This window comes from Hemitrygon akajei, chromosome 25, assembly GCF_048418815.1.
Source record: "Hemitrygon akajei chromosome 25, sHemAka1.3, whole genome shotgun sequence".
Lineage (NCBI taxonomy): Eukaryota > Metazoa > Chordata > Chondrichthyes > Myliobatiformes > Dasyatidae > Hemitrygon > Hemitrygon akajei.
Genome location: NC_133148.1, coordinates 45421705 through 45449492, shown reverse-complemented (window position 1 = coordinate 45449492; position 27788 = coordinate 45421705). Strand labels below are relative to the sequence as shown.

The window sequence follows — 27788 nt, the reverse complement described above, 5'->3', positions numbered from 1 at the left end:
GCTCATTTCAAACAGGAGTGACTGGAATCAACCATGGAGGGTTACTGAGTGAGATTCCGTGTTTGCAAGCAAGACAGCTAAAAACACAGCCACCAACAGAAGGAGTGAGCTGTACGAGTGACTGGAGCTGGGCAAATGCAACATTTCCTGACATTGCGAAGATTGCCGTGATGGATAGAGACACAGTCACAGTAAGACTGGAATATCAGGATGTGAAGTTATTAAACTGAGTGGATTCCAGTCTCAGCCCAGATGGAGAAAGGGATTCTCATTGAGTCACAGTGTTCATTGTTACTGATCAATGGCACTGAGTCTCCAAGCAAAGAATATACTGAGCTGTGTCTCTGCTGAGATATCTGCATGCTTCTTTCCGTCACTGTGTTACACAGTAGCTAAACAATGCTCGGCCTCACCAGTCACAGTCATTGCAACAAGATTTAAATCAAATGGCATGTTGTTTTTATCTTATTTTCTCTGTTAAAACCTGCAGCAGTGTGTACCACACCAATCAACCTGGTGTGTTTCTTCTACTCTGCAGTAAATATATACCTAATGTACTGATGATCTGTCTGTCTTAACACAACCAAGAGAAAAGTTTCCATTAAGATTCTAAAATCTTGTATTTCTAATCCACAGAATTGTTTGTCTTTATTCAAAACCCTGACATTGAAGAGTTGTGGATCGACAAGACTGCTACCGTGAAGTGCACGGTTATCTGTACAGATCCGGAAGATATCCACATCTCTTGGCACGTGGGTGGGAAGGAGAAAACTACAGGAATTGTCGAACAACAACCGCAGGCGGACGGGTCCCGATACAGAGTGCTCAGTGAACTCCAGATCAGTGTGGAGGAGTGGTTCAGTGGGGTGGAGTACGAGTGCTCTGCTCAGGGATCTCCTTCATCTTCCCGAGTGTCAGCACGGACCAATAGTACCAAAGGTGGGCAAGAGTCCAGCAATTAAATGGCCAGCATTAGTTACCTGAGTCAAAATGTTTGACATTTCCTTTGTTTTCTTGTCTATTCCAGTCGAGATAAAAAGTCCCAAGGTCAGACTGCTGCCTCCATCACAGGAAGAGACCAAGAATAGGAAAACGGCCACACTGGAGTGTGTGGTCTCTGGGTTCTACCCGGACCAAATAAATGTTATCTGGGAGAAAGGCAGCACCGTGATCACCACCAACACCAGCGCTACACCAACCACTCTGGAGCAAGGGTGGACTTTCAGTGCCAGACACTTCCTGACCGTGAGTTTACAGGAGTGGAAGACAGAATCAGTCTTCAGCTGTACAGTGATTCATCGTCCCTCCGACACCCGTATCAAGAAGCAAGTGAAGAACGTCCAAGGTAGGGTCCTGGGACTCACCCCATTATTGAAATTGTTTACATTGTGCTATGAATTCAAGGTCAACACTAAATCACGGTGCAGCTCTGGTTTAGTTATGTGAGTGAACTGATAAAGTTCTAAGTACAAAGACATTTATTATCAAAGTCTGTGCACCATATACAACCTTGAGATTCTCTTCTTGCAGGCAGTCACAAAACAAAGAAACACAATAAAATTCACAGTCAATCATCCAATGTGTGAAAAAGAAAGAACAAATTGTTTTCTGTTCTCAACCAACATAACCAGAAGCTTCACCACAGAAATAATTGCATCTCTGAAAATGGTTCCTCACTTCAGGAGAATCCAGACCATTTTACTGGACAGTCTGCCTTTGAGCAATATCCCAGCCTCTGATTAGTGCCTCAGTTGTGTCTGAATTTCCAGCAGAGCAGCTCTCCCTCTGCTCCTGTGTGGGAATCGTCAGCCTTGACAATGTGTAGAAGCCTCTGGAGGGCGGCTTGAACACACAACATTCTGACAAAGCTGCAGCCAATTTTAGTTACACCAAACAGAGAAAAAGGTGCATTTTAATATTTGTGACAAAAGCTAAATATTTCTCTTACTTAAAATTTGAAATATGAAGTGTATTTTGTTGAATTTTTTTAGTGAAACTTTGCTCCATTTGCAATTCCACAGACACACTCTGAAATGCTAGGTATTTTCTGTATTTGTTTTTAAAAGTGCCTGGTAACAGTTTAATTGACCATGAAACTGCAAAAACAATGTGACGACCAATCTTGTTCATTTACTTTCCCTCAGGGTGTTTGCCCTGTCTTCACAATAGGGGAGATTCATTTCTTCACCAATGTAGATTATTCTCATCTCACCTTGTTGGTACTGGCATATCATTGACCAGAGATGAACAGGAAATGCTGGGCTTGTCAGTGACAAACTCGGCCATTGGGGAATGGTGAAATAACAATTTCTCCCAGATGACTGTTCAGATACCCACTCGTCAGTCACTTTAAGCAAACCTTCCTTCGAAGAGATCTGGATGAAGAGGACAGCGACCATTCTGTGTGAGGTGGTTCACAGTGATTTACAGGGATTCAGTGTAACCTGGCAGGTGGACGGAAGGAAGAGGGAAGATGGGGTGAGGACTGTGGGTCCAGACAGCAACGGAGGTGAAGACATGATCACCAGCAGACTGATACGAGATTCAGTCCTGGGTGTTTCTGTTATTCTGTTTGCATTAAATGCAGCTGTCATGTACTGATGATCTGTCTTGACCTAACACAACTAACAGAAATAAAATTCTGAGCATTTCCATTTCTAATCCACAGAATTGTCAGTCTTTATTCAAAATCCTGACATTGAAGAGATGTGGATCGACAAGACTGCTACCGTGAAGTGCACGGTTATCTGTACAGATCCCGAAGATATCCACATCTCTTGGCACGTGGGCGGGAAGGAGAAAACTACAGGAATTGTCAAACAACAACCGCAGGCGGACGGGTCCCGATACAGAGTGCTCAGCGAACTCCAGATCAGTGTGGAGGAGTGGTTCAGTGGGGTGGAGTACGAGTGCTCTGCTCAGGGATCTCCTTCATCTTCCCGAGTGTCAGCACGGACCAATAGTACCAAAGGTGGGCAAGAGACCAGCGATTAAATGGCCAGCATTAGATACCTGAGTCATATGTTTGACGTTTCCTTTGTTTTCTTGTCTATTCCAGTCGAGATAAAAAGTCCCAAGGTCAGACTGCTGCCTCCACCTCAGGAAGAGACCAAGAAAAGGAAAACGGCCACACTGGAGTGTGTGGTCTCCGGATTCTACCCGGACCAAATAAATGTCATCTGGGAGAAAGGCAGCACTGTGATCACCTCCAACACCAGCGCTACACCGACCACTCTGGAGCAGGGGTGGACCTTCAGTGCCAGACACTTCCTGACTGTGAGTTTACAGGAGTGGAAGACAGAATCAGTCTTCAGCTGTACCGTGATTCATCCTCCCTCCGACACCCGTATCAAGAAGCAAGTGAAGAACGTCCAAGGTAGGGTCCTGGGACTCACCCCATTATTGAAATTGTTTACATTGTGCTATGAATTCAAGGTCAACACTAAATCACAGTGCAGCCCTGGTTTAGTTCTGTGAGTGAACTGATAAAGTTCAAAGTACAAAGTACATTTATTATCAAAGCCTGTGCACTATATACAACCTTGAGATTCTCTTCTTGCAGACACTCAGAAAACAAATACAATAGCATTCAGAGTCAAGCATCCAATGTGTGAAAAAAAACACATTGTGCAGACAATAACAAAGATTCAAAGAATCCACAGAACCTGAACCACAGAGTCCCCTGAAGTAAATCCACAGCCACGTCACCAGTTCAGCACTGTAACCGGTCCAGGAGACCGATGGCTGCAGGCCACGGCCACGGAGCCAGGCTCAGTGCTGAGGTGAGTGCCGATGGCTGCAGGCCGCAGCTGCAGAGTCAGTTCAGTGCTGAGGTGAGGGAAGCCTCACAGAGTAGTGAGATGAACAGCAGTTCGGCCTTCACTTGTGATGTCAACATCTTCATGTTTTTAATCTGGCTAGGTGATAAAATCAGCCAATCTTAGATTAGTTCTCCACTTTCAGCCAACATAATCCAGACTTTCACCATAGAAATAATTGTATCCCAGAAAATATTTCATAACTTGAGGGGAATCTGAATCATTTCACTGGACAGGCACTGTGGAAATCCCTGATACTTGTCTTCAACATATTCCCTCCCTCTGCCTTTGAACATAATCCCAGCCACTGATTAGAGTCTCAGCTGGGACTGAATTTCCAACAGAGCAGCTCTCCCTCTGCTCCTGTGTGGGAATGGTCAGCCTGGACAATGTGTAGAAGCCTCTGGAGGGCGGCTTGAACACACAACATTCTGACAAAGCAGTAGCAAACATTAGTTATACCTAATAGAGTTAAAAGTGCATTTTAATATTTGTTAGAAAAGCTAAATATTTCTCATACTTAAAATTTAAAATATTAAGTTTATTTTGTTGAATTTTTAACGCGAAACTTTGCTCCATTTCCGATTCCACAGACACACTCTGAAATGCTGGGTATTTTCTGTACTGTCTGATAACACTTCAAGTGACCATAAAACTGCAAAAACAATGTGACGGCCGATCTTGTTCATTTATTTTCCCTCAGGGTGTTCACCCTGTCTGTGCAATAGGGGAGATTCATTTCTTCACCAATGTAGATTATTCTCATCTCACCTTGTTGGTACTGGCATATCATTGACCAGAGATGAACAGGAAATGCTGGGCTTGTCAGTGACAAACTCGGCCAGTGGGGAATGGTGAAAGAATAATTTCTACCAGATAACTGTTCAGATACCCACCTGTCAGTCACTTTAAGCAAACCTTCCTTCGAAGAGATCTGGATGAAGAGGACAGCGACCATTCTGTGTGAGGTGGTTCACAGTGATTTACAGGGATTCAGTGTAACCTGGCAGGCGGACGGAAGGAAAAGGGAAGATGGGGTGAGGACTGTGGGTCCAGACAGCAACGGAGGTGAAGACATGATCACCAGCAGACTGATACGAGATTCAGTCCTGGGTGTTTCTGTTATTCTGTTTGCATTAAATGCAGCTGTCATGTACTGATGATCTGTCTTGACCTAACACAACTAACAGAAATAAAATTCTGAGCATTTCCATTTCTAATCCACAGAATTGTCAGTCTTTATTCAAAATCCTGACATTGAAGAGTTGTGGATCGACAAGACTGCTACCGTGAAGTGCACGGTTATCTGTACAGATCCGGAAGATATCCACATCTCTTGGCATGTGGGCAGGAAGGAGAAAACTACAGGAATTGTCGAACAACAACCGCAGGCGGACGGGTCCCGATACAGAGTGCTCAGCGAACTCCAGATCAGTGTGGAGGAGTGGTTCAGTGGGGTGGAGTACGAGTGCTCTGTTCAGGGATCTCCTTCATCTTCCCGAGTGTCAGCACGGACCAATAGTACCAAAGGTGGGTCAGAGACCAGCGATTAAATGGCCAGCATTAGTTACCTGAGTCAAAATGTTTGACATTTCCTTTGTTTTCTTGTCTATTCCAGTCGAGATAAAAAGTCCCAAGGTCAGACTGCTGTCTCCATCACAGGAAGAGACCAAGAATAGGAAAACGGCCACACTGGAGTGTGTGGTCTCTGGGTTCTACCCGGACCAAATAAATGTCATCTGGGAGAAAGGCAGCACCGTGATCACCACCAACACCAGCGCTACACCGACCACTCTGGAGCAGGGGTGGACTTTCAGTGCCAGACACTTCCTGACCGTGAGTTTACAGGAGTGGAAGACAGAATCAGTCTTCAGCTGTACCGTGATTCATCGTCCCTCCGACACCCGTATCAAGAAGCAAGTGAAGAACATCCAAGGTAGGGTCCTGGGACTCACCCCATTATTGAAATTGTTTACATTGTGCTATGAATTCAAGGTCAACACTAAATCACGGTGCAGCCCTGGTTTAGTTATGTGAATGAACTGATAAAGTTCTAAGTACAAAGTACATTTATCATCAAAGTATGCGCACCATATACAACCTTGAGATTCTCTTCTTGCAGGCAGTCACAAAACAAAGAAACACAATAGAATTCAGAGTCAAACATCCAATGTGTGAAAAAGAAAGAACAATTGTGCAAACAATAAAAAGATTCAAACAAACAATCCACAGAACCTGATCCGCAGAGTCCCCTGAAGTAAATCCACAGCCACGTCACCAGTTCAGCACTGCAACCGGTCCAGGAGACCGATGGCTGCAGGCCACGGCCACGGAGCCAGGCTCAGTGCTGAGGTGAGTGCCGATGGCTGCAGGCCGCAGCTGCAGAGTCAGTTTGGTACCGAGGCGAGTGAAACCTCATAGAGTAGTGAGCTGAATACAGGTTCCAACTTCGACTTCAGCCTCAATGCCTTCATCTTTTGAATCTGGCTCGGTAATAAAATCAGCCAATCTTTGGATTGTTTTCTGCTCTCAACTGACATAATCCAGAAGCTTCACCATAGAAATAATTGCATCTCTGAAAATAGTTCATCACTTGAAGAGAATCCAAACCATTTTACTGAACAATCTGTCTTTGAACAATATTCCAGCCTCCAATTAGTATCTCAGTTCAGCTTTCATTTTTGGTGTTGACGTCTTTATCTTTTTAATCTGGCTAGGTGATAAAATCAGCCAGTCTTAGGTTTGTTCTCTGCTCTCAGGCAACATTATCCAAAAGCTTCACCATAGAAATAACCTCAGAAAATACCTTCACAGAAACTATCCACAGAACATGAACTGTCCAGATATCTGCCAACCTGATGGTACACTTATTTCTGCAACTGCCAATAATCTCCCTCCTGCTCCTTTATTCATTTTTCTGCTTCCCGTACCAGGTTCCTCCTCACCCCTTCACTTCTCCCCACCTGCCCATCATCCCCATTTGGTTCCCCTCATTGTTACTAATCAATGTACCGAGTCTCCAAGCAAAGAATATACTGAGCTGTGTCTCTGCTGAGAAATCTGCATGATTCTCTGTCTCACAGTGAGCCAATTTACAGTGTTTATAAAGAGATTCTAAACCAAGAAAACAAAGATAATGTCAAACATTTTCACTCAGGTAACTAATGGTGGCCATTTAATCGCTGGTCTCTTGCCCACCTTTGGTACTATTGGTCCGTGCTGGCACTCGGGAAGATGAAGGAGATCCCTGAGCAGAGCACTCGTACTCCACCCCACTGAACCACTCCTCCACACTGATCTGGAGTTTGCTGAGCACTCTGTATTGGGACCCATCCCTCTCCGCTTGATGGGTGTGAATTTCTTTAGTTTTCTCCTTCCCGCCCACGTGCCAAGAGATGTGGATATCTTCGGGATCTGTACAGAGAGCTGTGCACTTCATGATACCAGTCTTATCGATCCACATCTCTCCCACAATTGATATGCCAAGAAGGCATCGTTCTCCCTTGCACTCTCAGACCTGATGGTGGATTTGAAACTATCGCTTACCTGACACTGTCTGTACAGTAATCAACCAGGAAACAGAAATATACTTGTGAAGTGAATCACACACCCTCCAGTTTCAGTGATGGCGTCAACATGACGTATCAAGAGGGAGGGTGATGTCTGAAGGATAATTCATTTATTTACAGAACTACATAACTAATCCCTGTCCCTACTATCAATCTCGTTGAGTGATGTACAGATAATCATTGCACTTTGAATCAACTCTTATCACTAGCAGTTTTAACCCCATCTACTGGGCAGGAAAGGTATAAGATTAGGTCACCTGTCCATTCTGTCTCAATAATTTTAGCTGTCTCTGTTTGCAGTTATAATGAAAATAAGGTAGTGAGCAAAGCTCACACCCATGTTTACAATCTGGAGAAAATCTTCTTCTTCCCTTTTCACTGTCTCTTCAGTGTTAGTTCCTCAAAAAAATATCTCTGCAATTTTGTATTTGCTTCAGTCTCCAGTCTGTTTCCAGTGTTTCCTGAGAGGCTCTTCTGTCGATTGTCCACTCACTGAAATGTAGGTGCCTGGATTATTTTTGAATTGATGCCCAATCCTCGTGAATGTTGTGACCTTGTGTCCTCAGATCCTTTACCAGGTTCAGAGAGCACATGCATTTATCATGGCTGCCATAACCTCATCCTGATAGGATGTGATATACAGAGGATAGAGAGTGGGAATATGTGGGGATCCCTTTTTTCCAAGCACAGGAAAAGATGTGAAAATATTTAATGCTGACATTACTGAATTTTCTATTTCCAGGTGGAAAATGTCCCCACAGTTTTTCGAAGCCTGTGCCAATGTTCTTTTATCAGAATAATCTCATTGCAACATTCTCAGATGGTTCTACCCAACAGTATCACTGTTCGGCAGGAAAGTGTGAAATAAAGTGATTGGTTCTATATAAAATTCGTCAATGAATTTCATTACAATCTACTTACAGGATTCCAGACCTGCCGCTGGAATCCTTTGGAATGGACGTTTGATAGAGAAGAAAACACCTGATTTAAACTGCCTCTCCTCTCCACATTTCAATTTCACTTTCCAATATCCTCATGGCCATCTATTTCAATTTGTCCCCCTCCCCCCACTACTTTCAAATCTCTTAGTACCTCTCCTTTCAGTTAGTCCTGACGAAGGGTCTCGGCCCCAAACGTCGACAGTGCTTCTCCTTATAGATGCTGCCTGGCCTGCTGTGTTCCACCAGCATTTTGTGTGTGTTATATCAATTTGACTTCCCATTCCCATTCTGACATGTCTGTCACCTCCTCTACTGACGTGGTGAGGCCAAAATTAGGACCTCATATTCCATCCAGGTATCTGCCAACCTGATGGCATGAATACCGATTTCTGCAACTTGCAGTGATCATCCCCTCTCTCCTTTATTCATTTTTTTTCCGATTCCCATGCTAGATACCCCCTCAACCCTTCACTTCTCCTCACCTGCCCATCATCTCCATTTGCTTCCCCTCCTCCTGAACTCTTTCCCCCACGGTCTACCGTTCAATCTGATTCCTTCTGCTTCAGCCATTTATCTCTTCCACTTACCCCCCACCAGCTTCTTACTTCATACCTCCCCATCCACACCTTTTCCCCCTCACCTGGTCTCACCTCTCATCTGACAGAATGTATTCCTCTCCACTCCACCCACCTCTTATTCTGGCTTCTGCCCACTTCCTTTCCAGTACCGGTGAAGCCATTCAGCCCAAAAGATCGACTGTTTATTTCCCTCCATAGACACTGCCTGACTTCCCGTGTTCCTCCAGCATTTTGTGTGTGTTGTTCAAGATTTCCAGCATCTGGAGAATTTCTTGTGTTTCTGGTTGTCCATACACTCATTCATTTGTGTACATTGTTGCTTCAGTGTGACTCAGATCCCAATTCCAGTTTCCTTGGCCAGATTCCCTCCTGTCTGACTCCAGTCAGCAAGAACTGGAACCTGTTTTTCACCCAGTGGCTGTGAGGCACGAGGTGATGAAGGTGAACGGGGCTGAAATTCCAAATTGACTCAGTCAAAGGACGGATGACCCTTTGATAATGTTGGGCACAAGACAAATTGGTGAGACAAGACACAGGGGTCTAACCAGTCTCCTGTCCAATCTGACAGGATTTGTGTGTAATTCCTGGATCAGACAAATTGTTGAAGTTACATTGATCCACGTGCAGGACACTGAATTCAGTCCAAGAGGGAAACTTGGTGATCCCAAGGAATGTCAGAAAGGAGAATGTTTTGTTCGAATTACTCAACCATTTACAGAATTACATGCTTCTTGTGGGATAACACCAGCATTCAGCAATAAGGGGACTGATCCTGACTGACTCTGCCAGGTTTTATGAGGGGATCGCGTTCCCCAGGGACTGCTGAACCTCAACACCATGCTGATATGGGACATAACTGAGAAACCTGCAGAAAACTTTCATGTTTAACAACATCACAGTGTTGATTAATCTGAGATTCACAATTCAGTAACCCTTCAGTGTACACCTAGGTTTGCATATTTATGATATTATATGACAACAATAATCATCTAGACGACACCCACAGATTTCCTGTTCTAAAAGAAAACTGCTCATAACCTTACTGAAATGAGAAAAGTTAAGAAATCCACATCGTACTTTGTCAGATGATCTGTCCAAGTCAGACTGGACAGTGTGTGTTACATCTGCTCTTTCTTCAGACAAAGACACTGACTCACAGTCTCACTGAAGGTCTCAACCATGACACAAACACAATCAGCCTCACACTAAATGTCAAAGAGTGAAAACACCCAACGTGCCTGAAGGGGACCGAGTGTGTAAATGGTGTACGCAAAGTGCAGAGAGCTGCAGTGTACGTGAACTGATGATCGTGATGTTACAAGTATTACTCCTTGTAATAATGATCAGGGAGGCACAGAGAGAATTGGATTTACCGACAAGTACCTTCATTGTCTCAATGTAAGATATGTGATCTTACACGACCAATACCTGTGTGCACACCTGCTGAGTTTCCCGACCTTCCATGAACAGTCAAATATTAAAAAGATTATACCAGTTAAAAAGGAGACTTTGCTGCTAGCCACATGTTCCTTGTCGCCCCGTTTTGAATCTCCACATCCATGAGGCACCTCATATCCACGATAGTGAATCTCCTACGGAGCCATAGCTGTCAGCACACTTGAAGCATCTGCCTTTAAATTCATCCCTGACCAATTCAAATGTTACATTCCAGTGATATTTGCTAAAGTCACCTGATTGACCTCTAACACCTTCTTATTGGTTCTGATCGAGAAGTGACAACAGGTAATCTATGGCTCTTTGTCCTCAATCAGCAATCAGCTTGATCACACAGTGCAGAGACAGATCCCAACAATCACAGACCTGCATGTTATATCCAACCAAAGAACATCTCACATATGTCTTCTTCTTTGGAAATGATGCCTGGGCGGTCCAGCACATCATTTTGTCTACTTCAAAACACTGATCAAGCCAAGCAACTTCATTTCACAAAATGGAAGTCATAGAGTCTCGTCATAAAGTGGCAGCCTCCATACCTTCAAACACACGGCAAGAATAAAGACAATAGGTCTGTTTGATTCCGCTGTCCTGATTCATCCAAATTCACTAATCTATAGATGGTAGTTCTTTCTGACCAACAGTGCATTGGGAGACGACCTCAACAACTTCACTTGAGTGTAATTACACAAAAGTGACACTAACCTGAACAAAGGGTTATTTTATTAATTTATCATTTCCCATCAATCACTGATCGCTCTAGAACTGAGGGACTTGCTGCCTCATTCCTGATGGTGATTCAGGTTCAGCTGTGTTGCTGCCGGTCTGGAATCACATAGCAACCAGACCAGACGAGATTTCTTTTCAGAAGTTACCACAGCAAATACTACAAATTCTTCCAGAGTCTACATTTTATTCATTTATTATTTGAATTTAAATTCCCATCCACTGGGTTGGGATTTGAACCCATTTTGCCAGTTCATCAGTCCCTAACTTATGGATACACTCTGATCATTGCTGCTCATTTCAAGACAGACAGAGGCTGCAGTGTTTGTAAGCAAGAACGCTAAAGCTACAGGCACCAGCAGAAGTAGTGCAGGTGTATGAGTGAGCAGAGTTGAAAGAATACGATGTTTTCTGAAGTTTGTGTTGGTGGTGAAGGTTGTGGAGATGGGGAGAGGCACAGCCACAGTAAGACTGGAATGTCGGGATGTGAAGTTATTAAATGAGTGAATCCCAGGATCAGCCCAGATGGAGAAAGGGATTCTCATCAATCAACAGTGTTCATTGTTACTGATCAATGGCACTGAGTTTCCAAGCAAAGAATATACTGAGCTGTGTCTCTGCTGAGAAATCTGCATGCTTCTCTGTCTCACAGTGAGCCAATTGGTACAGTTATTAGAAAGGGATTCAATACCTAGTTATCACATCCTTTGTTCTGATTTTCTTTTCTGAATCAAAACTTACAGGAATATGAGACATGTGATTCCGTCCTGGGTGTTTCGGTTATTCTGTTTGCATTAAATGCAGCTGACATGTAGTGATGATCTGTCTCGACCTAACACAACCAATAGAAATATCTCCATAAGATTCTGAGCATTTCCATTTCTAATCCACAGAATTGTCAGTCTTTATTCAAAATCCTGACATTGAAGAGATGTGGATCGACAAGACTGCTACCGTGAAGTGCACGGTTATCTGTACAGATCCCGAAGATATCCACATCTCTTGGCACGTGGGCGGGAAGGAGAAAACTAAAGGAATTCACACCCATCAAGCTGAGAGGGACGGGTCCCGATACAGAGTCCTCAGCGAACTCCAGATCAGTGTGGAGGAGTGGTTCAGTGGGGTAGAGTACGAGTGCTCTGCTCAGGGATCTCCTTCATCTACCCGAGTGTCAGCACGGACCAATAGTACCAAAGGTGGGCAAGAGACCAGAGATTAAATGGCCAGCATTAGCTACCGGAGTCAAAATGTTTGATGTTTCCTGTTTTCTTGTCTATTCCAGTCGAGATAAAAAGTCCCAAGGTCAGACTGCTGCCTCCATCACAGGAAGAGACCAAGAAAAGGAAAACAGCCACACTGGAGTGTGTGGTCTCCGGATTCTACCCGGACCAAATAAATGTCATCTGGGAGAAAGGCAGCACCGTGATCACCACCAACACCAGCGCTACACCGACCACTCTGGAGCAGGGGTGGACTTTCAGTGCCAGACACTTCCTGACTGTGAGTTTACAGGAGTGGAAGACAGAATCAGTCTTCAGCTGTACCGTGATTCATCGTCCCTCCGACACCCGTATCAAGAAGCAAGTGAAGAACGTTCAAGGTAGGGTCCTGGGACTCACCCCATTATTGAAATTGTTTACATTGTGCTATGAATTCAAGGTCAACACTAAATCACAGTGCAGCCCTGGTTTAGTTATGTGAGTGAACTGATAAAGTTCTAAGTACAAAATACATTTATTATCAAAGTATGTGCACCATATACAAACTCTTCTTGCAGGCAGCCACAAAACAAAGAAACACAATGGAATTCAGAGTCAAAAGTCCAATGTGTGAAAAAGAAAGAACAAATTGTGTAAACAATAAAAAGATTCAAACAAACAATCCACAGAACCTGAACCGCAGAGTCCCCTGAAGTAAATCCACAGCCACGTCACCAGTTCAGCACTGCAACCGGTCCAGGAGACCGATGGCTGCAGGCCACGGCCACGGAGCCAGGCTCAGTGCTGAGGTGAGTGCCGATGGCTGCAGGCCGCAGGTGCAGAGTCAGTTCAGTGCTGAGGTGAGGGAAGCCTCACAGAGTAGTGAGCTGAATACCTGAGTCTCAATGCCTTAATCTTTTTAATCTCGCTTAAATCGGACAATTATTGGTTGTTTTCTGCTCTCAACTAACATTGTTCAGAACTTTACCACAGAAATAATTGTATCTCAGAAAATGTTTCCATAACTTGACAGGAATCCAGATCATTTCACTGGACAGGCACTCTGGAGATCCCTGATACCTGTCTTCAGGAAAATGCTCTCTCCCTCTGCCTTTGAGCAATATCCCAGCCTTCAACTAGTTCCGCAGTTGTGACTGAATTTCCAGCAGAGCAGCTCTCCCTCTGCTCCTGTGTGGGAATGGTCAGCCTGGACAATGTGTAGAAGCCTCTGCAGGGTGGCTTAAACACACAACATTCTGACAAAGCAGCAGCAAAATTTAGTTACACCTAATAGAGAAAAAAGTGCATTTTATATTTGTGACTAAAATTAAATGTTTCTCATACTTAAATTTTGAAATATGAAGTGTATTTTCTGCAATATTTTTATGGAAAACTTTTCTCTGTTTCGCGTTCTACGGACACACTCTGAAATGCTGGGTATTTGTTTTAATAAGTTGCTGGTAACAATTTAAGTGACCATGGAACTACAAAAACAATCTAAGGGCCAATCTGGTTCATTTACATTCACTCAGGGTACTTACCCTGTCTGCTCAAAAAGGGAGATTCCTTTCTTCACCAGTGTTGATAGGTCTCATCTCATCTTGATGGGACTGGAAAATCACTGACCAGAGATGAACAGGAAATGCTGGTCTTGTCAGTGACAAACGTCCAGTGGGGAATGATGAAATAATAATTTTCAACGTTTCTCCCAGATGACTGTTCAGATACCCACCCCTCAGTCACTTTAAGCAAACCTTCCTTCGAAGAGATCTGGACAAAGAGGACAGCGACCATTCTGTGTGAGGTGGTTCACAGTGATTTACAGGGATTCAGTGTAACCTGGCAGGTGGACGGAAGGAAGAGGGAAGATGGGGTGAGGACTGTGGGTCCAGACAGCAATGGAGGTGAAGACATGATCACCAGCAGACTGACAGTCCCTGCTGCAGAGTGGAACAGTGGGGCTGAGTACTCGTGTGTGATAGAAGACAAGAGTTTGCCAACACCAGTGAAGAAATCCATCAGGAAGGACACAGGTACGTGTGGACAGAATTCAGTGTGAGTCTGATCTCAGCAATTTGACAGATTTATCACCATCCAGCACTGTGATAGACGATAGAAAATGAGAACAGGAGCAGGTCACTGGGTCTCTCGATCTGCTCAACCATTCAATCTGGTCTCGGCTGATCATCCAAATTCAATCCCTATCCCTGTTTTCTCCAGATATCCATTGACCCATTCACATGAAGAAGTATATACAACCCATTCTTGAATGTATTAGATGATAATTCTTCAAGTGCTTTCTGTGGGAGAGAGCTCCACAGGTTCTCACTCCCTCTCACACGTACACAGCTGAGACTGCCACCCCTGCTCCAGGGGAGATGGAACAAACAGCACAGGATGATGCAAGTCCAGGGGCTGAGTTCCACTTTCTGTCGAGTTCTGTGTTCAGATAAAGTAAAGTCTCTCAGATTTAGAAATTGTTCATGTTGCTACAAGACCAGAGTGTGTCGGGTAAGGAGGGAATTACTGGAAGATTCATTCTAACTGAGATTCTCTCTGTTCCAGGTGGTGTTGTGACTCATCCTCAGGTCTACCTCCTCCCACCTTCATCGGATGAGGTAGACACCGATCAGACTGGGACCTTGATGTGTCTGGTCACTAAGTTCTCTCCCGCAGACATCTATGTGGCCTGGATGGCCAATGACACCCTTCTGAAGACAGGGTTTGTGAACCAGCCAGTGACCAAGGACCCCAGAAAAGGCTGGAACACAATGACCAGTCAGCTGAAGGTTTCTCCTGAGGAGTGGAAGAGCGGCACCACTTTCTCCTGTGTGGTGGGTCATGAGTCGCTCACAACCAACCTGTTCCGAAGCATCAATAAATCTCACAGCAAACCCACCCTGGTCAATCTCTCACTTGTTCTGACTGATAGTTTTAAATCTTGTGTGTAACACTGTGTGATTCAATCCATGAAACCCTAGTTTTGTTAGTTTTATGATTATTAGTTATCAGAGAGGATTATTTAGCTGATTAAAACATGGTAAAAACCTGGACCTTTTAAAATAATTAAAATTGAAATTAAGATCAAGAACAAAATTAAACAATAAACATGATTCAGCACAAATCTCTGAATTTGTGTGTACATTCTCAGACCTTCTTCTGCCATGTTTGAATGGATTTCAACCCTGTGTGGGACGGCACAATGTATTAAATCTTTGTATCTGTCAATGTACTGATCCAAGTTCAATAAATATGACATAAATATGTCTTGGTTGTGATTTTTGGTGATGGAAAATAAGGAACTTTCCACATGAGGTGTGGTGGGTGATGCACACTCAGGGAGAAATAGTAATCTTTGTATCTATGGTGTCTAAACCCTTCCTGCATCAGGAGTCCCAACGATCAGCTGTCAACAAATGGTCAGAGAAATTTGAAACTATGGCCATCTGACAAAGAGTTGAGAGTGCCAACCACTGACCAGACAATATATTTGTGTCAAAGATGTCAGATCACTGTTTGAGGACTCCTTGTCCCCACTAACTTGGCTGCTCCTCATCTCGTGCCTGTGTGTCACTAATTGCATGAACCGTATCATTGTTGGGAACTGTTGTGTTGTAATGGCGCAGTAAAACATCTGTCTGTCAGGGCAGACGGTTTACATCTGTACCGGAGGGGGACTAATATCCTGGTGGGAAGGTTTGCTAATGCTGCATCGTGAGGGTGGGGACTGGTTAAACTAGAGTTGCAGGGGATGAGAACCAAGGTGTCAGGACAGATAGTGGAGAGATTGGGGAATCAGATAGCAGGAATTAGAAGGTTGAGCATGTTCTGAGCTGCGTTTATTTCAATGCAAGAAGTATTGTAGGAAAAGCAAATGAGCTCATGTCATAGATCAACACATGGAATTATGATATTCTAGCCATTAGTGAGACTTGGTTGAGGGAGAGGCAGGATTGGCAACTCAATATTCCAGGGTTCTGTTGTTTTAGACACGTCAGTGCAGGAGGGGTTAAAGAGGGAGGGGTGGTGTAACTAGTCAGGGAAATTGTCATAGCAGTGATCCGTCAGGAGAGACTGGAGAACTCCTCTTGTGAGACTTTATGGATGGAAATGAGAAATAAGAAAGGTATGACCACATTAATGGGACAATATTATATACTACCCAACAGTCTGCAGGATTTAGAGGTACAAATTTGTTGGGAGATCACAGACTTTTGCAAGAAACATAAGGCTGTGATAGTAGGAAATTTCAACTTTCCACATTTTGACTTGGACTCTCAGACTAAAAAAGGGATAGAATTTGTCAAATGTATTCAAGAAAGTTTCCTTAATCAGTACATAGAAATCCCAGCAGAGTGTGTGCGATACTTGATTTCTTATTCAGGAATGAGACAGGGCAGGTGACAGAAGATTGTGTACGGGAACACTTTGCATCTACTGATCATAATGCCATTAGTTTCAAAATAAATATGGAAAAAAGATAGATCTGGTTCCTAGGTTCAGATTCTAAATTGGAGAAGGCCAATTTTGATGGTATCAGAAAGGATCTGGTAAGTGTGAATTGGGACAGGCTTTTCTCTGGCAAAGGTGTACTTGGTAAGTGGAAATCTTTCAGAAGTGAAACTTTGAGAGAACATTGCTTGTATGTGCCTGTCAGAATTAAAGGCAACAACGACAGGTTTAGGAAGTCTTGGTCTTCAAGAGATGCTGAGGCACTGATGAAGAAGAAAAGGGAAGTGGACAGCAGGTATAGGCAGGTAGGAACAAATGAGGTACTTATGAAGTGTAAAAAATGCAAGAAAACCCTAAAAAGAAATAAGAAGGGTTAAAAGAATGGACGAGGTTGTCCGAGCAGACGAAGTGAAGGGGAATCCTAAGGGATTCTACAGATCTGTTAAGAGCACAATGACTGCAAGGAACCAAGTTGGTTCTCTCGAAGATCAGAATGGTAATCTCTGCATGGAGACAAAGGGGATGGGGAAATCTTAAATGGATTTGTTTGCATCTGTATTTACTTGGGAGACAGACAAAGAGTCTATAGAAGTGAGGCAAAGCAGAAGTGAGGACATGGACCCTTTACAGATTACAGAGGAGGAGATAGATAGATAGATACTTTATTCATCCCCATGGGGAAATTCAACTTTTTTCCAATGTCCCATACACTTGTTGTAGCAAAACTAATTACATACAATACTTAACTCAGTAAAAAAAATATGATATGCATCTAAATCACCATCTCAAAAAGCATTAATAATAGCTTTAAAAAGTTCTTAAGTCCTGGCGGTAGAATTGTAAAGCCTAATGGCATTGGGGAGTATTGACCTCTTCATCCTGTCTGAGGAGCATTGCATCGATAGTAACCTGTCGCTGAAACTGCTTCTCTGTCTCTGGATGGTGCTATGTAGAGGATGTTCAGAGATATCCATAATTGACCGTAGCCTACTCAGCGCCCTTCGCTCAGCTACCGATGTTAAACTCTCCAGTACTTTGCCCACGACAGAGCCCGCCTTCCTTACCAGCTTATTAAGACGTGAGGCGTCCCTCTTTTACGTCTTTTAAGATGTTTACTCTCTTTAAGCAAATTAAGGTGGATAAATTCCCAGGGCCTGACAAGGTGTTCCCTCGGACCCTGTGGAAGGAAAGTGCAGAAATTGCAGGGGGTTGGTGGCTGGCAGAGATATTTAAAACATCCTTAGCGCCAGGCGAGGTATAGCTGACATTGTTCCACTGTTTAAAAAAGGCTGTAAAAATAAACCAGGAAATTATAGGCCAGTGAGCCTGACATCTGTACTGGGAAAGTTATTGGAAGGTATTCTAAGGGACCAGATAAATGAGTTTTTGGATAGACTTGGACTGATTAAGGACAGTCAGCATGGCTTTGTGTCTAACCAATCTTATGGAGGTTATTGAGGAAGTTACTAGGAAAGTTGATGAAGACAAGGCAGTGGCTGTTATCAACATGAACCTCAGCATGGCATTTGACAAGGTCCCACATGAGAGGGTGGTCAGGAAGGGTCAGTAGCTCGGCATTCAAGATGAGGAAGTAAATTGGATTAGTCATTGGCTTTGTGAGGGAAGTCAGAAATTGGTAGTCAATGGTTGCCTCTCTGACTGGAGACCTGTGCTTCAGGGATTGATGCTGAGTCCACTGCTGTTTGTCATCTTTATCAATGATTTGGATGACATTGTGGTTAACTGGATCAGCAAATTTACAGTTGACCACAAGACAGAGGGTGTAGCAGACAGCAAGGAAGACTATCAGAGCTTGCAGTGGGATCTGGACCGGCTGGTAAAATGGGCTGAAAAATGGCAGAGGGAATTTAATGCAGACAAGTGTGAGGTGTTGCACTTCGATAGGACTAGCCAGGGTAGGGCTTACACAGTGAACGATAGGACACTGAGGAGTACAGTAAACAAAGGGATCTGGGAATACAGGTCCATAATTCATTGAAAGTGGAGGCACAGGTAGATAGGATCTCAAAGAAATGTTTTGGCACACTGGCCTTCATAAATCAAGGTATTGAGTACAGGAGACAGGATGTTATGTTTAAGTTGTGACTAGATGGGCCTGTTTTCTATGACTCAATGACTGTCTGACAGTGACCAAGACCAGCCAGTCTATGTCTGCATTGCTTGGAGTTATTGACAGTCTGCAGAACATTTTCAGCTGACATGGACTGCCTACATCCATCAAATCAGGTAATGGACCTCAATTCAGAAGGCCAATTACAGGGAATATTGTGAGAGTAATGGAATCAAACGACTGAGAACAGTGCCCAAAGTGGGCTCAGGCAAATGGTGAAGTGAAGCGCCAAAATACATCACTGATGGAAAGGATGAGGACTGCCTGATTGGAAACGTGAACTGAGACTGTGTACAGATGTGTGGAACATGCCAACACAGGGAAAAGTCCACCTGAACTTCTCACAACCACAAAGTGAGGGGGAAGTTACCACATCAAGGAGGTACACACAACAGAACTGGAAGTACGGGATCAGGACGCAGAACGAAAAGGAAAATTCAACCCGTATGCAGATAGCCACAGAGGAGCTCAAAAGTCTACTGTCAAAGTTGGGGACACTGTGCTTATCCAGCAAGAAAAAGTGGACAAATTCGCCACACCTTTCAACACAACACACAGGGTGATGAGGAAAACAGGAAAACCAGTGGTAGTTGAATCTCCAACTGGAGTGCAGTATGCAAGGAACACCACATATGGAAAAAGTTCAACACAAGGACTTTCGGCAAACAGGAGAAAATTCAAAGATTTCACAATGAGATACTGAGAGGGGATGATGGACAGTTATGGATAAGTTCAGTTTCACTGTGAGCAAAATCCATTACCAGACTTTGAAAGCAAAGAGAAACTGGTAGAGAGACTGCAAAGGGTTAGGAAACAACCTCTGAAGTTTCACAGTTTTGTTAAGTAGAAAGTAGAGCTTAAGTTGTGGGTTTGTAACAATGTAAACTGTTGTAAGTGGAAAATGAAGTTTTCAGTTCCAGAGTTATTAAGTTGAAACAGAAAATGTGTTGGTTATAGTCATGCATTTCAGAGAATACTGTTGAATTGAAATGATTAAATCTGTGAGTTGAATGTGTTCTAAGACATTGAAGTTCACTTCTCAGGAAAGGAGCAACACCGTGTATTGAAATGGTAAGGTCAGTTAATGTAGTTTGACAATTGTCAAGTTCGCTGATGATGTCATCAGTCTGGGACAGAACAACACACGATGTGAGGGAGCATGGAAGCGAGAATAAGAAAAAAAGACACGTTCAGAGCATAAAGGATCGAGTCATGATATATGTACTGTCTAATTAATACTAAGATAGGTTGCAAATACACCACACCACCTTCTTGAGGCACCCCCTGTTGAAGGTGTCATCAACACTGGACGGTGGTCGGGGCCCATGATAGAGCTGGCTGAGTTTACAACTTTCTGCAGCTTTTTCCGATTGTGAAGTAGTTAGAATGTTCTCCATGCTACATCTGTAGAAATCAGCGAGAGTCTTTACTGACATACCAAATGTACTCAAACTCCAAATGAGATGCAGCCACTGTCATGTCTTCTTTGTGATTGCATCAATATGCTGGACCAAGGATAGATCATCAGAGATATTAACACCCAGGAACTGGAAACTGCTCACCCTTTCCACTGCTGATCCCTCAATGAAGACTGGTGTGTGTTCCCACGACTTCCCCTTCCTGAGACAGGAAGATTTCAGGAAATGTTGTCTTTGGTCAGAAACTGCATTTCTCATTGCAATTCACAGATCTGATACTGCATTTTATTGGCATTCCAGCAGCTAAATGTCACGTAGCTGGGCAACTGACCTGCAGTCCCTGCTGTGACCTGACTGGCTCCTTGATGTTTGACTTTGTTTTCTCAGTCAAAGGTTGTAAGCAGAGATGAGCAACCCACTCTGCAAACAAACCTGATTTCATTCCAATGTACAATTCTGTACAAATTGAGCTTCAGGATAAGTCTGAGCTGAAGTTGTCAAGCCAGCTGACAGCAGATATTGTCCAGTTTGTAAATTTTCTATTTCTCATCTACAGAGTTGTCTGTCTTTATCCAAAATCCCTCCATTGAAGAGATGTGGATCAACCAGACCGCTACTCTGGTGTGTATTATTGTGGGTGCTGATCTGAGCCAGGTCCAAATCCACTGGCAGGTGAACGAGGGGGAGAAAATCAAAGCAAATGTGACCAAAAAACCGAGAGAGGAAGGGACCCGAGACACAGTGATCAGCCAACTCCAGACCAGTGTGGAGGAGTGGGCCAGTGGGGTGGAGTACACTTGCTCTGTCCAACAACCTTCTTCAACCTCACCAGTATCAGCACGGAGAAAAAGTACCAAAGGTGGGCAAGAGGTCAGCAATTAAAATGGACAACATTGTTACCTCAGTAAAAATGTTTGACATTTCCATTGTTTACCCATCAGTTCCAGTGGAGACAAAAGGTCCCAAAGTCAGACTGCTGCCCCCGCCAGAGGGAGAGACCAAGAGTGGGAACACGGTCACCCTCGAGTGTGTTGCCTCTGGATTCTACCCAAACCAAATAACTATCACCTGGGAGAAAGGGGACTCTCTGATCTCTTCCAACATCAGTGTGAGACCAGCTGCTCTGGAACAGGCGGGGACTTTCATTGCCAGCTACGTCCTGACCGTGAGCACAGAGGAGTGGAAGGAAGGCTCAGTTTTCAGATGCACAGTGTCTCATCCCCCCTCCAACACCACCGTCAGGCTGGATGTGAAAAACATTCAAGGTATGATTCTGAGATTCACTCCACTGTTGACATCCTCTGCCACAGCCACAACCCAGGGCCAAGCAAGGTCAATAGGTAACGGCAAGTGTGGCATTGTTGTGGTTGTGTGAGTGGATTAATAATGCAGAGGCAGAGAGTGGGAAAGAATCAGATTTCATCCGATGGTACTAGTACCAGGGTCACTGGCCTACAGTCTGTTCCCAAGCCTCAGGACAATGGCGTGAACACACAACCAGAGGTGACTGTGCACAATTCTGGTTTTAGATTACAAACTGTTTCACTCATGTTCTTTGGTTTCTTCCTACCCTGTTTGCCCATATCCATCAGTCCCACACCAAACTCTTCACTGCTCTGTGATCGGCCGGCTGGAGCAGAGCAAGGAATGCCGGCCTTGTCAGTGAGGGAATGATGAAATAATGACTGCAGGATCAATGTTTGCTCACCAGCGTCTCGGAGACATGAAGCAAGTCTATCTGTCAGCAGAACTGGAGGAACTGCGTTCCACTGGAGCAGGCATTGTGGAATGTAACTGGACCCAGACAGTTGTTGAGTTCCAGTAAACCAGAGAGATACACAGTACTCAGCCAGGCACAGAACTAGTGCTGAAGCAATGGTACAGAGTACACTTGTGATGCTATCTCAATGTTATCCCTTTCTCTGTCCATAAATGTTCTCTAACCTGCTGAATACTTTCCACAATTTCCCTTTCATTTCCAAATGTAAAAACCTTTACATTTTAGATGTGGAGAGATCACTAGTGATGTAAGCATTGGCCTGGATGGAGTAAGAGCAGAATATTCCCGGTAAACATCATAAGAAAAAAAGGCCTTTCCCAATAGGAACCCTCTGAAGTTACCCTTCCCCACCAGATGAGATGGAAAGAAGTTGGGTCACTGGGTTCTCTGCAGCAGAGATTCCCATGGACAGAGTGGCTGACAGCTCCAATTGTCAACCTCCAATTGATGGTTGATCCTACAACAGTGCGGTTCACATCACTGAAACAAGCAAGATTACCTGCAAGTCCATTCTTATTAGCTCAAAATGGAAATATATATTTCATGACTAAATACATCAAAATAAATTATCAACATTTCTAAGATCCTGCAGTTATTGTTAAAACTTCTGTGTGTGAGGTCTGATCCTGTTGGAAACTTGTGTAGACAACTTGAGAGGTTAAATGTCAGCCTGTGTTTGTGTAATCAAAATTCAATAAAGAAGGTATGGAAAGCATTCGGCTGCCAGTGTTCTGTGCCGGTATGTTTAGGATAAAAGTGTGTGACTTAAACATGAGGGGTGGGAGGTGTTGCCTAGTTGGTTCTGAGCTTCATTGTATAAGCAGTTAAACATTCAAGTAGATATAGGTATATGTGTATTATAGTTTCCACTGTGCAAATGATGGAACATTCTGCATTGGTCCACAGTTTGAAATATGCAAAGTTAATTGACAGGGAAAGGTATTTTATCACCTTTGTGAAGACATTTGGTGAACTCATTCAGAAAGTGGAGAGTTACAGAAAGAAGGGACAATATGTAGCCAGTGATGCCCTGGGACCTGCAGCAATGTGTTCAGTGCTGACACTATTCACTGGATCAAAGAGTCAAAGGTTCATTTATTGTCAATATTGTATAATATATGGATAGATTATCATCTATCCATATACAACTCTGAAATTTGATTCTCCAGATAGCCAAGAAAACAAAGAAAGTACATGAAAATTGTTCAAAGAAAAACAGCAAACCCACCACCCATCTAAATAAGAACAGCACCCGATCATCACCCCCCAGAAACACCCTCTCCCACACAAAACAGAACAGAAACATCAAACCCCAAAAGGCAACCCCTCCCCCCCACAAAAAGCTAACAGAACACCAACCCCCAAACACCCTCCCCTCACACAGCACAACAGTCCGATCCATAAACACAGAACCACAAAACCATCTCCGATATCACTGACATTCATTGAAAGAGAAGAGAGGGACACCACACGAGGCAGAGGCCAACCCACCTGTCACAGCGAGCCACACAACAACAGGCCGCTCACAGAATCCATCTCCAGCAGTGATCAAAAGGCAAACAGTCAGTGCTGATATTGGGCAGATACCCACATGACAACTTTGCCACTCACATAACACTGGCAAATCTATCAGCACTCTGTAAGGTTTTAACTACAGAGATAATAATCGATGAAATGAATAGGCAAGAACCAGCTCAAGGTCTTGGGACTACATCTAGGAAGGGACAGACTGTCTTGGAGAGAGTGCTGAGCATACATGCACTCCCCGGTGCAAATTACAAGTTGGGATGATGTTAAATGAGAGTGTAGCTTCTGTAATGAAGAACACTGATGGAAGATCTGGTCAACATTTTTGGTGGAGCGAACATAGTCGATGAGGAGAAACGAGTTCATTTAGTTCTGCCCAGGGGCTCCCAAGTTACAAATGACATGCTGTAAGGAAACGTGACTCAAATCATCAAGTTAAGTCGAGTTTATTGTCATGTGCACAAGTACCTTGAGGTGCAGGTAAAATCAGAAATTTGCTGCCAGCATCACAGGCATGTAGCTTCAGAGAACACACTAAATCCTAATTTTACATAAATCATCCAAGACAATGAAGAGGGAAAAAAGGCAGTGCAGGACAATACATTCATGCAAAGAAAAACAGACATTCAACTTGAAGAGCTTCATGGAAGTTTGGAACAGTCTTCCACAATGTCAGGTCTGTAGGACAATTTAAACATGAGAGTGAATGGTTTGGATAATCCCAGGGATCAATGGATCTGAGGAAAAATCAGGCCAATGCAGTTGGTCAAAGATCAACTACGATGTCATTGAATGGTGGAACTGACTCAGGCCTCCTGTGTTCCTGTCTTCCGTTTGTCTTGACGTGATGAGGATGTTGTTGATCTTCAGGAAACATCAACTCTCTCACTTTCTCAATTCTTTCAGAAACCTGCACAGACTTGACAGGAGAGGAGGGGAAGGAAGAACAGGGACACGTGGATGGAAATGACAATGTGCTTACAGTTGCTGCCTTTGCCGTTCTGTTCATCATCAGTTTCCTCTACAGCACATTCGTCACCGTTGTCAAGGTAACTAATTGATTGACAGAGGCATCCCATGAAACCCAAACTTTCACCTTCCTTATCTCACCACATTGCTTTCTCTGACACTGTAATCCCAACGACAGCACAATCAGCTGACAATGCAGTCTGAGGCCCCTCACAACCCCTGGGACTTTACACCTTTCCTCATTAGTACCATTCTCTGGGCCTTGATAAGCAGAAGGTGGCAGAATGTGAATGGGTATTTGGGGCAACAATTGTGAACTTAAGGAAATCAAGCATTGAGGGAACAGCAGGGTAAGGGTCAGAAGAGGATGATTTGGCAGATGAATGTGTGGCTGAGGAACCGGTGTAGGGGGCAGGGTGTCACATTTCTGGATCACTGTGATCACTGCTGGGGAAGGTGCAACCTGTACAAAAGGGATGAATAACACCTGAACCTGAGGGGGACAAATATCCTTGTGGGCAGGTTGGCTAGAACTCTTCAGGTGGGTTTAAACTAATTTGGCAGGGGGATAGGAAATGGAGTGATAGGGTGGAGGATCGAGACATTAGTGTGTAGTGAGATTGCTAGCAAGCAGGGACTGATGATTGGGTTAAAATGCAGTCAACAGGATGAGTTGCAATGTAAAAGGAGGACAAAATAGAATTCAATGCTTGCAGTATATGGAATAATGTAGATGAACTTGTGGCACAGCTACAGATTGGATTGCATGATGTTGTGGCATCACTGAATCATGGCTAAAAGAAGATTACAGCTGGGGGCTTAACGTCCAAGGATACCCATTGTGACAAAAGGACAGGCAGGTAGGTAGAGGGGGTGGGTTGGCTCTGTTTGGTAAAAAATGAAATCAAATCAATAGAAAGAGATGGCATAGGATCAGAAGGTGTAGAATCATTGTGAGTAGAGTTAAGGAATTGCAAGGGTAAAAAGACCCTATAAAGAACAGTGGCAAATATGTGTCTACTAATTACAATAGGAGATAGAAAATGCATGTCAAAAGGGCAATGTTACAATAGTCATGGGGGATCTCAATATTCAGGTAGATTGGGAATATCAAGTTGGTGCTGGATCTCAAGAGTGGAAATTTGTAGAATGCCTACAAGATGGCTTTATAAAGTAGGTCATTGTTGAGCACATCAGGGGATTAACTATTCTGGATTGGGCATTGTGCAATGAACTGGAATTGATTAGAGAGCTTAAGGTAAAGGAACCCTTAGGGTCCAGTGATCATAATATGATAGAACTCACTCTGCAAATTGAAAAGGAGAAGCTAGAGTCAGATGTATCAGTATTACAGTGGAATAAAGAAAGTTGCAGAGGCATGAGAGAGGAACTGGCCAAAATTGTTTGGAAGGGGACATTGGCAGGGAATACAGCAGAGTAGCAATGCCTGGAATTTCCCTGAGTAATTCAGAAGGCACAGGATAGACACATCCCAAAGAAGAAGAAGTATTCAAAATGCAGGATGACACAACCATGGCTGACAAGAGAAGTCAAAGCCAACATGAAAGTCAAACAACTGGCATATAATAGAGCAAAAATTAGTGGGAAGTTAGAGGATTGGGAAGCTTTTAAAAATCAACAGAAGACAACTAAATAAAGTCAGAAAGAAAAAGATTGAATACAAAGGTAAGATAGACAATAATATTAAAGAGGATACCAAAAGTCTCTTCACATACGTAAAGTGTAAAAGAGAGGTGAGAGGAGATATTGGAATGCTGGAAGATAATGCTGGAGAGGTAGTAATGGGGGACAAGGAAATGGTGGATGAACTGAAGAAGCACTTTGCATCAGACTTCACTGGGGAAGGCACTAGCAGTATGATGGAAGCTCAGGAGTGTCGGGGGAAGAAGTGAGTGTTATTACCGGGGAAAAGGTGCTTTGGAAACTGAAAGTCAGCTGGATCAGATGGTCTACACTCCAGGATTCTGAAAGAGGTGGCTGAAGAGATTATGAAGGCGTTAGTAATGATCTTTCAAGAATCACTAGATTCTGGCATAGTTCTGAAGAACTGGAAAATTGTAATTGTCATGCCACTCTTCAAGAAGGGAGAGAGGCACACAAAAGGAAATTCTAGCCCAGTTAGCCTGACTTCAGTGGTTGGGAAGATCTTGGAGTCGGTTGTCAAAGATGGGGTTTCTGCTCCTATGACTTATGGTCTTACTCAGGACATGAAACTTTAGCCCAACTATGTATCACACTACAGGTCTGAACTGGTACTCAGATTCATGTTTTGTGGTGACCTCAGAGAATACTGACAGACACCTCTTCATGGGCTTCCATCTCCTGCAATGAGGACAGACCGCCTGTTATTTAGTTCACCTGTCCTCACGGGTTAAGGTCTGTGCTGCACCTTGTCACACACAATATCATACTCTCCTGTCTCTATTTCAGGCTCAGCAGTGACCAGCAGATACACGCCCCACATTCAGACAAGAGATCCCCGTGTGGCTGCGATGTTTGGAAATGAAGTCTCCATCTCACTCACTCGGCAATCCGAGGCTACCGCACTGCAACTGCTCATTTCAGAATATAAACCTCTAGATGCACCGGGGATGCCAGATGGGAAATGGGGGCACAGAGCCGGTTAGGTGGGCGGAGGGACAGCAGTGGATGATACATTGGGAAAATGGCAGGATATGTGACACTGGAGGGGGTAAACAGGAGGGGAGAGGAAGGTAAGGTTAAGGCTTGGGAATGGGGAGCAGGGGATGGGGGTGTAGTTTGTGATGGAGAGGAGGGAGGTGAGGAAGTGGTTATTATTGTTATGGAGAAAGAAGGTAAAATGAGAGGGGGGAGTGTGATGGAGAGTGGGTTTGACATCTTGCTCTCTCAAATTTTGTAAATCAGATATTGTGGAAACCATTGCCTGTAGCTTTTCCTTCAGTTTACTGCTGGAGTTTATGTCATGATTTGAAATTGTATTAATTAAAAAAACAAAAAGGAGACAATGAAGTGACTGGAGTTGATAAAATTGAGGGAAGCCATTCATCCCATCTTAGTTCCCTCATCACTGCAATGACTTCACCTGCCTCCAAGTACAAGTGGGTAATGCATCCCGGGACAAGTATCGGAGAGATTTCCAGCCTGTAATATATGAGTGTAGCACTACACATACTACTCCCATTTATGAGGGATTTCTCACCGTGGGAATACTGGGGTGCTGCA

General features: G+C 43.8%; 1 protein-coding gene and 1 gene segment (V, D, J or C); both read left to right on the top strand.

The window, feature by feature from the left end:
- LOC140716282 (uncharacterized) overlaps positions 1-27788 on the top strand; it is a 240220-nt gene that overhangs the window by 12494 nt on the left and 199938 nt on the right. The gene's annotated exons all lie outside the window — the stretch shown is intronic.
- Positions 10654-27078, top strand: LOC140716592 (Ig heavy chain C region, membrane-bound form-like). The segment is given in 6 exon segments: positions 10654-12283; positions 12370-12687; positions 20844-21146; positions 21229-21552; positions 24501-24643; positions 27015-27078. Coding segments are annotated over 6 exon segments (1365 nt in total).